Here is an 11187-nt window from a genome sequence, read left to right on the forward strand (position 1 = left end):
CTCTCTCTCTCTCTTTCTCCTTCCCTCCGCCTCTCTCTCTCTCTCACAGTCTCCCCCCCTCTCTCTCTCTCTCTCTCTCTCTCTCTCTCTCTCTCTCTCTCTCTCTCTCTCTCTCTCTCTCTCTCTCTCTCTCTCTCTCATGTCTTCAAGTACATATCCTTATGTGCACCAATGTAAGATGAAAAAAATAAATTCAGAAAAATCTGGTAGTGTTTGAAGTGCAAATGAAACAAATGTCACTGCTTGACTTGAATGTTGCTTACCAATCACATGCTGACGTTTGTTTTTCTATCGTTTTTATTTTCTTCAGTTTTTTTTTTAGGTTTTATTTTAAATTGAAGATAAGTGGCCTAAGGACAATGAATTTTTTTAATAAATTTGTCACAAGCTACTGCTGTGTATAAAAATGTAATGATCTTTTTCCTATCTTCTGTTGACTTTCATTTATAAAAATTAAACTAATGTGTCATGAAATAAAGACAAAATGAGTGGTTTTTTTTGTCAAACTTCATTGAAAATGTCTGGTTTGATTTCTTACAGGTTAAGGCTGGAGTATACTATGGAGGCCCAATTTCAAAGTGATTAGGTAGTTTTAAAAGTTACTTTTTCTGTTAGTTCAATGTTTGCTTTATCAGAAAAAAACAAAATAAAAAGTGCTTGTCGCGCAAAATTTTAAGATAATGACTGAAGTTTGAGCATGGATATCAGTTTTTTTCAGGCAAATACTACTGAAGAAATTGTAATGTTGCATTGTGAAAATGTAAACAAAATAACAATCAGATGATCACAAACTGAAGAAGAGAAAGAGGGAAGCAAAATAGAACATCAAACGTAGTGATTTTACTGGTGAATTCGAAAACACCACCTTTTGTATCCATTTTTGAAGCTCAATTTGAAGCATGGAACACAGACAAACATAGATTAAAAGTGTTAAAGTGATTACAGTGTTCAGAAATAGTGTTAGATACCAAGTTGAGTTATCCCTCTTCACCAATTTTAAAAGAAATACACCTTGTCGCGCAAAATCTTGAACTGTGATGCTTTTACTACCCCTGCACCCCCTACCCATTTTTCAGAAAAGAGAGCATATTATCTTCCAAATAGAAAAGCAAGGTAGTGAGATGATCAAAAACGTAAGAAGAGAAAGAGGGAAGCAAAATAGAACATCCAACATAGTGATTTTACTGGTGAATTCAGAAATAACACCTATGAACCCATTTTTGAAGAAAAAATAAAAATGTACCGACCATGGCAAGGCGCGAACCGGCGACCTCATGGTCTCTAGCGCACTTCACTAACGACTGAGCTAAGAAGACAAGCTGACTGTTGTGTGAAAAATAGGAAAGTCTATTTTGTTGTATACTCTATTCCCGTAAATGCAGGTTTTAGCTATTGTTTTTAATTGAACTAATAAAAAATGTCAGTATTTTATAACTTCTGGCGTTTCCGAATGTTTATTTCATTATTTTGCATATGGATATGGCTCATAACTCATAACTCATAACTCATAACATTTTATTGATCCAACAAAGGAAATTAAATTGGTCATCAGCACATATAGGTCATTAATTAATAATTATAAAAGAAGAAGAGAAGAAAATTTATAAAACCCATGATAACAAAAAAATATCTAAAGTAATATATGTACAACTACAATACCCTTTTTACTTGCACACTTGACACACCGACACACCAACACACATGCATACATACCTACATACATACCTACCTCATGCGTGGATTACCTGTTACGACACACAAAGCGTTCTATATCCGATAAGCGAGTCGCAGAAGTATCCTACAGCCTTAAATGACACCTTTTTCATGAAACTGGAGGAATTATTTTGCAGTGGAACCCCCTTTTAAGTCCTCCAAAAATCTGAGAAAATCTGGTCTTAAAATGGAGGGAGTCTTAAAATGGAGGGAGTCTTAAAATGGAGGGTGTCTTAAAGGTGGTCATCTACATTTTTGCTTTTTTTCAATAATCTTATGGTTAGATTTCGCTAAAAAGTTATGTCAGAGGATGAATGAACCATGCGGAAAAAAGTTGTAGAAAAAAAATATATGTAAAAAAAGATTTTATTTTTGGGTAGCGTGACTCACGCTTCCAATATTTTGTTTTCTGTTTGCTGAGAACATGTGCTTTGCCTAAAAATACTGACCAATCAAATTCATGTCACTATGCTTATAGCCACGCCCAAACAAGTGCAGCAACAGTTTGACACTGGAGCGCTGTCCACGCTTTTTTTTAAACACACGAAATGCACGGGATTTGAGAGGAGTTTTGCTCTTGGCATTTTCCAAATAAGGATATCCTACTATGAGTACTACGCTGGAATACTACAATGAATTTTCAAACGGCTACACTGGCTTCGTCTTTCCTGATCGAAAGGGGGTGTATTGTTGATATTTGTAGATAATAGACTCTGCATTTTAATGGTCAAATGGCGATTTCGGTATAAAAATGTAGACAAGGACCTTTAAAATGGAGGTAAATTTACAGAGATTTTGAACAGAAAGTCTGAGAAAACAAGGTCTTAAAAAAGAGGGAGTCTTTAAATCTGGGGTCTTACAGGGGTGAAGCTTTTATCCTACCTTTTTTTGTGAGATTGTAAAACGATACATTTGTGGTAAATAAAGGCATTGAACTAAAGCTGTGTTGTCTGTCTGTCCAGATATGAAGGGTGGGCCGCCTTCTTCAAAGGAATGGTTCCCTGTCTACTGCGTGTCACCCCTGCTTGCTGCATCACCTTCCTCGTCTACGAAAACGTTATCACCTTCTACCACCAACGGGCAAGGTAGTCATAGCAGACTGTGTTTCCTGTCTACTGCGTGTCACCCCTGCATCACTTTCCTCGTCTACGAAAACGTTATCACCTTCTACCACCAACGAGCAAGGTAGTCATAGCAGACTGTGTTTCCTGTCTACTGCGTGTCACCCCTGCATCACTTTCCTTGTCTATGAAAACATTATCACCTTCTACCACCAACGAGCAAGGTAGTCATAGCAGACTGTGTTTCCTGTCTACTGCGTGTCACCCCTGCATCACTTTCCTTGTCTATGAAAACATTATCACCTTCTACCACCAACAAGGGTAGTCATACCAGACTGCGTTACACTTTCTACCACCTGAACGAGGAAGGTACTCATACCAGACTGGGTTTCCTGTCTCCTGCCTGTGACCCCTGCATGACCTTCCTCATCTACGAAAACATTATCACCTTCTGCCACCAATGAGGAAGGTAGTCACACCAGACTGTGACTCCTACCAGGATTCAGTGGATGTTCTATGATCTGCGGGGACACAGGAGGGTATTCACACCAGACTGTGATTCTAATGAAAAAGTTCTCCCATTCTACACTACCAGGCAGGGTACCAGGCCTGAATGTAATTGCAATAAAAACAATATTAGTTCTGTTGAGTTCTAGGGCCAGGGGCAGGTACTCATGAATAGACAAATTCAGAAAATAACTCTTGTCAGGTTTGTATGGGTTGTGAAAGAGTGAACACCCTTGCCTTTTACTCGGACAAACATTGGAGGGGCCAATCACTAGCGAGGGGTGTAGGAAACACGTGGACAGGAGCATGTGAGAAGTCTTCTTCTTCTGCGTTCGTGGGCTGAAACTCCCACGTACACTCGTGATTTTTGCACGAGTGGAATTTTATGTGTATGACCGTTTTTTACCCCGCCATTTAGGCAGCCATACGCCGTTTTCGGGGGAAGCATGCTGGGTATTTTCGTGTTTCTATAACCCACCGAACTCTGACATGGATTACAGGATCTTTTTCGTGCGCACTTGGTCTTGTGCTTGCGTGTACACACGGGGGGGTGTTCGGACACCGAGGAGAGTCTGCACACAAAGTTGACTCTGAGAAATAAATCTCTCGCCGAACGTGGGGACGAACTCACGCTGACAGCGGCCAACTGGATACAAATCCAGCGCGCTACCGACTGAGCTACATCCCCGCCATGTGAGAAGTTATTTATCAGAGGAAAAGCCAAGGTATTCACTCTTTCACTACACATAGAAACCTTGCAGAGTTGTTTCCTAAAATTGTCTATTCCTACCAGAGTTTGTTTTCTGTGCTAGTAGTGAAGGTCTGACTGCTACCAGGATTCTCAATGCTTCCAGGATTATAATATTTTGAGATACTGAAGGTACTGTGCAGCCTTGATTTTTTGTGAAGATCTCATTCAAGATTTTATGATGGTCAGCTTATGAGACTGTGATTCCTCTGCAGGTCAGTTGTCATCAAAGTATATAATCGTAAGATATATACCAATCTATCAATTCAACCCAGTATGGAGAATGCGAAATGGCATTTTGTCTTCAAAACAGTTTAACCAGTTTTTCAGTATTACATGCTGCTCTAAATCAGCAGTACTCAACATGAAATCAGATAAATTGGAGTTTTCAGTTGTGGCTATGACAATGTGACGTTTGGTTTTAACAGTTTTTATTCAGTTAATTACAAAAAACAATGCCGCATACAATCAATTAAACAAATGGAGCACAACAAGCTACGCTTGTGTGCGTGCTGTTAAAAAACTGATTTGGCGGACGAATTTAACGTTTGTCGGATAACGATAAGAGGAATGAATTTTGTAAAAGGGGAAAAGAAGGATGTTGCGTTTCATGCTTATGATTAGTTCACACCGGTGTACCAAATGATATTGTTCCCAGTCAGTCACAAGATTTTTCAGCAGTTGTTGCCCCCCCCCGTGGGTTAGGGGGAAGAATTTACCCGATGCTCCCCAGCATGTCGTAAGAGGCGACTAACGGATTCTGTTTCTCCTTTTACCCTTGTTAAGTGTTTCTTGTATAAAATATAGTCAATTTTTGTACAGATTTTAGTCAAGCAGTATGTAAGAAATGTTAAGTCCTTTGTACTGGAAACTTGCATTCTTCCAGTAAGGTCATATATTGTACTATGTTGCAAGCCCCTGGAGCAAATTTTTGATTTGTGCTTTTGTGAACAAGAAACAATTGCATCTCCCCCCCTTTCCCCGTCGCGATATAACCTTCGTGGTTGAAAACAACGTTAAACACCAAATAAAGAAAGAAAGCAGTTGTTGGATTTTGGGCATTTTTAAAGTTTCAGAGAACATTCTTGAGTTTTCCAGATTGCACAATTTGGGAGTTGGGAGTTTCTTAGTCAGAAAACATTCTCAGTATTGTTTGTCCAGCCTTCCATAAAGTTATTTGAGTTTGAAGCTTGAAGACAGGGAAATGTCCAAGTCCAAATTAGTCGCATACAACAGTTCTATGTCTTGGTCTGACATTAAAGTATCATTTTAGTAAATTGTTACCCTGTTAATCTGAGATTTTGTGCGGTTTGTAAAATTGGTTGATAAAGTGAATGATTGTATGTGCTTTAAATCAGTGTGTTATAGAAAATGTTTGACAGTTTCAATGAGTGTGTTTATGTGTGTGTGTGTGCGTGTGTGTGTGTGTGTGCGTGTGTGTGTGTGTGCATGCATGTGTGCACACGTGGGTGCGTGCGTGCGTGTGTGCGGTAATTATGTTTCATGTATCTGCTAACTAAGCAGGTAATTTCATGCATGGTTGTGTTAAAGTTCCAGTGAGTGAGTTGACAGGATTAGGTGTACAGTTGAAGGCTATGCATTTTGTAGAAAGAATGAGGTCACTGCTTTGAGTACACAAACACTGAACGACATATTTCATTCACACTAATTTAAATGTTATTTCTGTATGTATGAATGTAAGTTGGTTGATTCAAGAGAGAGAAAGAGAGAGCATATATTATATGTGCTTGCCTACATGTGTGCGTGTGTGTGTGTGTGTGTGTGTGTGTGTGTGTGTGTGTGTGTGTGTGTGTGTGTGTGTGTAAACAATGTCTGTCAGTGATCCGAAATGAAGACATCAATCTATCCCACAAAAGAGAAGTGAAAGACAAGATTGTAGAGCTATTAAACACTGTCATGATGCATCTGCGAGAAAACAAAACAAATCCACCTTGTCTGTTTTGTGTTTTGATTTCTAAAAATAAATGTCAGTTGAGTTTAAAACCTGAGTTTTATTTTTAGTGTGTGTGTGTTTGCGCGTGCGTGTGTGTATGTGTGTGTGTGCGTGCGCGTGTGTGTGTGTGTTCGGAAGGTGAAAGAAAAGCGGACGTATTTCAGTGCATTAGATTGACAGAATGGCATCAGCTTTCCTGTTTTCTTTCCAAGCAGTTCCGCAGTGACAATGTCATACTGTGACAAGCTAGCCAGCAATATCAGTACCAACAGGTCTTTTACAGCAGTTCATTTGACTGCATTCACATTCAGTGACAACAGTGTTTAAGCCCTTTTCAAACAGTAACGTGTACACGGCTGTAGCACAGGCTTTCGGTTGAGCCGAGTTTGTTGCAAGTTGATGAGGGCCCCAAAGGGTTTAAAATCGTGATCGTGATTGGCGTTTTTTGACCTTTCTGTGACCGTGATTGCCGAAATTTCCATTTCTGTGATCGTGATGGGACTTTGCCCGTGATCCGTGATGACAAAAAAATCAAGTCTCGTGATCGTGATCGTCGTTTGTTTTCGTGATCGTGATGGGCATTATTGCAAAGCATTTTATTTTCAACGTACATTTTTCACAGCTGTTTCACTCTATGATCCTCTATTGGTCATGGAGCCAATCCCGATTGAAGGGAAGCAACAACACATTCAGAAATATGATTTTGACAGCGATTGCTTCCCTTTAAGAGAACCAATCACACAAAAAAGAGATCCAATCAGAAGGCGAATTGCAAAAGTCTGCCAAACTTCATCCAATGGAAGGGCTTCGTGCTAAAGTTTTGAGTGCATTCAGTCAAATTCGAATTCGAAGATCAAAAATGGCGTGCAGCGGTACTGTCATCGAACTTCTGTTATATTTTGTGGATTCAAGCCAGACCAAAGCAGGCGGCGAGAATGCCTTCCTTGGTGGAAAGGTCAGGCTACGGCCGGGTCCGTCTTTCCGAAGACGAAATGTCAAGGTATGTTGATCTATCAGGGCCGGACTAGGTAAGTACTAGGGGGAGGGGTTACAGATGCGGGTCCAGGGGGCAAAGCCCCTGGTGGGGGTCCAGGGGGCGAAGCCCCCTTGGTGGAGGCAATGAAGAAGAATTGAGATTGTAAGGACTCATACTTTTCATCACAAAAATCGTTGAAGAAAAATGTCTTTCGAAAGGGGGTGAGAGGTGCGATTTCTCCTCGGATTTCATGATGATCCAGATGCAACCACCCCCCCTCCCTCCCCCACAAAAAAAAGCGTTTGGGAGGTACATGCTTAAGCCAGGGGGGAGGGGGGTTACGCAACCCCTGTACCCCCCCCCCCCCCCCCCTAGTCCGGCCCTGTCTATGTTGCTCTATGACTGTTCTGAATGTAGGCAAAGATCTTGAAATTTGTTCAAGATCTTCGAGTTTGATTGAGATCATTGACATTGTCGACATTGCCACGTCCGGCTGTCACTCGCTCAGTGTGACCTCGACTGGCTCGAGTCTGATCGAGTCTGCGTGTAGCCAAAACCGAAACAGGAAATGTGTTTTTCATCCCAGCAACGTGGACACGCTTGGCATAGATTCTAATTGTCGCTTCTTTGCATTAAGCTTGGATTTATCCCCGAGTACGCTAGTACTTGGGCTCAGCAGACTTTAATTGTGTGTGTGTCTGTCTGTCTGTCTGGGCTTAACAGCTTATTGCTGGGAAACTACGGGGCGCAGTTCGTTCAAAAGTTGTTACACTAACTTGATAATAGGTCCGATTGATCGTATTAAAACTTCATAATGTTACCTGGGACCTGAATGCGAAATAATCCACAAAAACGACTCTTGGCGGTGGGCGCAATTCGCGGTGGGATAAAACTGCTGTTCGGCTAATAGAACAGCCAGCCAGCCAGCGACACCAGGCTTTGCGTGCGTGTGCCACTTCGCGTGCTGCGCGACCTGAACGAGCAAAGTTAGCACCCTAGGCATTTGAGTTCACTGGCAACATTGTCAGAGCTGGTGGCTTGGTGGAAAGCACCTCCGCCTATGGCCAAAGTGATACGGGTTCGATTCCCGGCATGGGCGATCTATTTTTTTATTTTTATTTTTTTTAATTAAATTCTTGTTTACTATTGTTTATTATGAACGTTTTAATGTTTTATTTTACTCTAATAATTTTTTTAATTGTGTAAAATAAAAATAAAATTTTTTTAAATCCACGTGCACAAGACAAAAACTTTCATACTGGGGGAGCGAAGCCAGTCTGAAGAGTACTCGGGTCCAGCGCGAGCGTTTTTTATTTTAGCGCCTGTAAACTTATCAACAATGGGTTAAATTCAGGAACTATGGCGGGGAGACGTGCCATTTTGGGTCACTTGATGCAGATCCTCATGTCAAAGTCGATCAAAGTCATCTTCGTTGGGGATTTTGTTATTATAGACTCTACCATCACACATACATGTACTTTAATTTCAATCCACCCAATAGTTTTTGAGAAAATGGGTTTAAAAGATTTAGCTCTGGAAATGTGAAATTGTGCAAGTATAAATTATATTCATGTGTGTGAGTGAGGGTGTGGGAGTTGAATATGTATGAGTGCAGGGGCGGATTAGGGGGGGGGGTGTTACTGGGGTTCCGGAACCCCCCCCCCCCCCCGGCTGTCAAAAAAATTAAAAAAATTAATACTAACTTTAAAAGAAATAATGAGTGGCTGCTGACACCAGTTGATCATGTTTAAAATCAAGGATAAGCCATAAATTGTTCATAAAATAGCTAAAACTCTTCATGTACCCCACAAGGGGTCTACCCCTGGACTCCAGGTTGTAAAGTGCAACAGTTGTCACTTTGTGTTGAATAAACAATAGATCCAGAGGAGCGAATTACTGTGTGGTTGTGTTTACTTTGACACGTGCTTTCTGTACCTGCAACTTTTACCGTGACCGTGATTTGCCACTGGTGTTCGTGATCGTGAAAACAAAAATCAAGGTAACTGTGATCGTGAAAGCTAAAATTTCCCTTCCCGTGATCGTGATGATACCCCCCCTTTGGGGCCCTCAGTTGATCTGTGCTGTCGGCAAACAAAACCACGAACGGAAATAGCGTGAATCTATAGAATACCCACCCCCTCCCAATCACATCACCACCATTTTACCATTCAAATGGGGGGGGGGGGGGGAGGGGGGGGGTGTTGTAACTGATTGCTCCTCAATGTCCATCTCTGTCTCGGTTCTGAAGATTTAAATTTCCCTCCTGAATGTGTCTCAACAGACTAAGCGCGGTCGCCTCGGGCATAGACCTATATTAGATAGTCCCTGCCTCGGGGGCTTTAATTTAGTCAGTTAAAGGTGCAGTCCTTCTCGTGACAAGTCACACATACACACACACACCCTGATACATTCACAAACACGCACGCATGCACACACACACACACACACATTGTGACACAGGGCGGGGATGAAGCTCAGTCGGTAGCGCGCTGGATTTGTATCCAGTTGGTCGCTGTCAGCGTGAGGTCCTCCCCACGTTCGGCGAGAGATTTATTTCTCAGAGTCAACTTTGTGTGCAGACTCTCCTCGGTGTCCGAACACCCCCGTGTGTACACGCAAGCACAAGACCAAGTGCGCACGAAAAAGATCCTGTAATCCATGTCAGAGTTCGGTGGGTTATAGAAACACGAAAATACCCAGCATGCTTCCTCCGAAAGCGGCGTATGGCTGCCTAAATGGCGGGGTAAAAACGGTCATACACGTAAAAGCCGTGGGAGTTTCAGCCCATGAACGAACAAACAAACACACACACACACTGGCACACACACACACACACACTGGCACACACACACACGACGTAAATCTGAGTAGGATAGTAAAATGCCATACTTATAACTACTCGTATAGACATCGCGGCAGACTAAGCTGCGGCAGACTGGGTACGCCAGACTGGGATGCGGCAGATTGGGATGACACCCACTCATTGTTTGTACGCGAAGGTCTATGCCTTTAATCTCTACCTCTGACTGCTACAGACTCATTTTCTCACCTAACCCGACATGTCAACAGACGAACGGAGCGTGGGGGCCTGAGGCTACCAGTTTCATTAAAATCGAAACTTTTTAGAACCTCAGTCAAATCTGCAAAGGAGGAGTTGGCCACCTGAGACCACCGTTTGAAACAGCGACTGCCACCTGGCTTTGTGTCACCTGTGGTAAAGTAAAGTAAAGTAAAGTGAAAATTGCCCACCCAGCTAGACCGGTGTGTGTGGGAGGGTGTTAGTGGTGCCCCATAGTGTGCCTTGAAGCAGGAAAAAGATCTCACAGTGTCCCAATCGGCCAGTGTCATTCGGCTAAACTCAAAACAGTGCCCACAGGCATCCCGAGCGGTGTGGTCATTTTATTCAGGCTCGTTATTAACAACAGAGAAATAGCAAGTTTACCCGCATGCACTTGAGTTAATTGTGTCCCCTCCGGCATGTAAAGCTCTTTGTGTGTTGCCGCGCCTAAACTCGAAAAAAAGTCACCAAAGATATCCGATGTACGTATCTGAAGAGCCTCGATCACTCTCTGACAACGACGGAGATATTTCTTCTTCTCAGTCTTTGTTTATGCAGGGACGTAGCAGACCCACAACATTTGGTACGGCGAGGGGGTCCCAGGTCCATTGATCGACGTAATGTGGATGTGTTTGTGAACTCACTGTTTCTTCTCACATCTGCTTTTGTTCATGTGATCATCATCGGATTTCTTTAAAACAAAAATAAAAGTCTAAAATTTGGTACCGCGTCCTACGTCCCTGTTATGGGCTGTAACTACCATGGTTAATGTATACGTATATGGCCGTTTTTGCCCCGCCGTTGAAGGGTGTCATCCGTTGAAGTAGCCATACGCCGCTTTCAGGGGATGCATGCTTGGTATTTTTGTATTTCTATAACCCACCCTACTCTAATATGGATAACAGGATCTTTTCCGTGCGCGCTTTGTCAGTCTTGCGCTTGCGTGTACACACGAAGGGGGCCGGTAGGGCACTAGCAGGTCTACACCTAACTTGATTTGACATGGGAGATCTCCACCCTTAACCCACCCGGGCGCGGTCGGGATTCGAACCCTCCCGACCTTCCGCTTGGGAGGGCGGCGTCTCAAGTTATCCACTAGGCCATTGCGCCCGTCAAGGAGGCATTTTAATTTCACCCAAATTCACTTGAGTTGGGTGGTTGGCATGGTAT

The 11187-nt window shown here is 42.5% G+C and overlaps 1 protein-coding gene across 1 annotated transcript in view; it reads left to right on the forward strand.

Annotated features, from left to right (window-relative positions):
• LOC138979694 (solute carrier family 25 member 32-like) overlaps nucleotides 1-5200 on the forward strand; it is a 34058-nt gene extending 28858 nt beyond the window's left edge. The window contains exon 7 of the mRNA XM_070352426.1: nucleotides 2676-5200. Coding sequence (XP_070208527.1) covers nucleotides 2676-2802 — 127 coding nt within the window. The 3' untranslated portion in view covers nucleotides 2803-5200. The remainder of the gene's footprint in view (nucleotides 1-2675) is intronic.
• The last annotated feature ends 5987 nt before the right edge of the window (nucleotides 5201-11187 follow it).

Source organism: Littorina saxatilis, linkage group LG11 (assembly GCF_037325665.1).
Source record: "Littorina saxatilis isolate snail1 linkage group LG11, US_GU_Lsax_2.0, whole genome shotgun sequence".
NCBI classification, from domain to species: Eukaryota; Metazoa; Mollusca; class Gastropoda; order Littorinimorpha; family Littorinidae; genus Littorina; species Littorina saxatilis.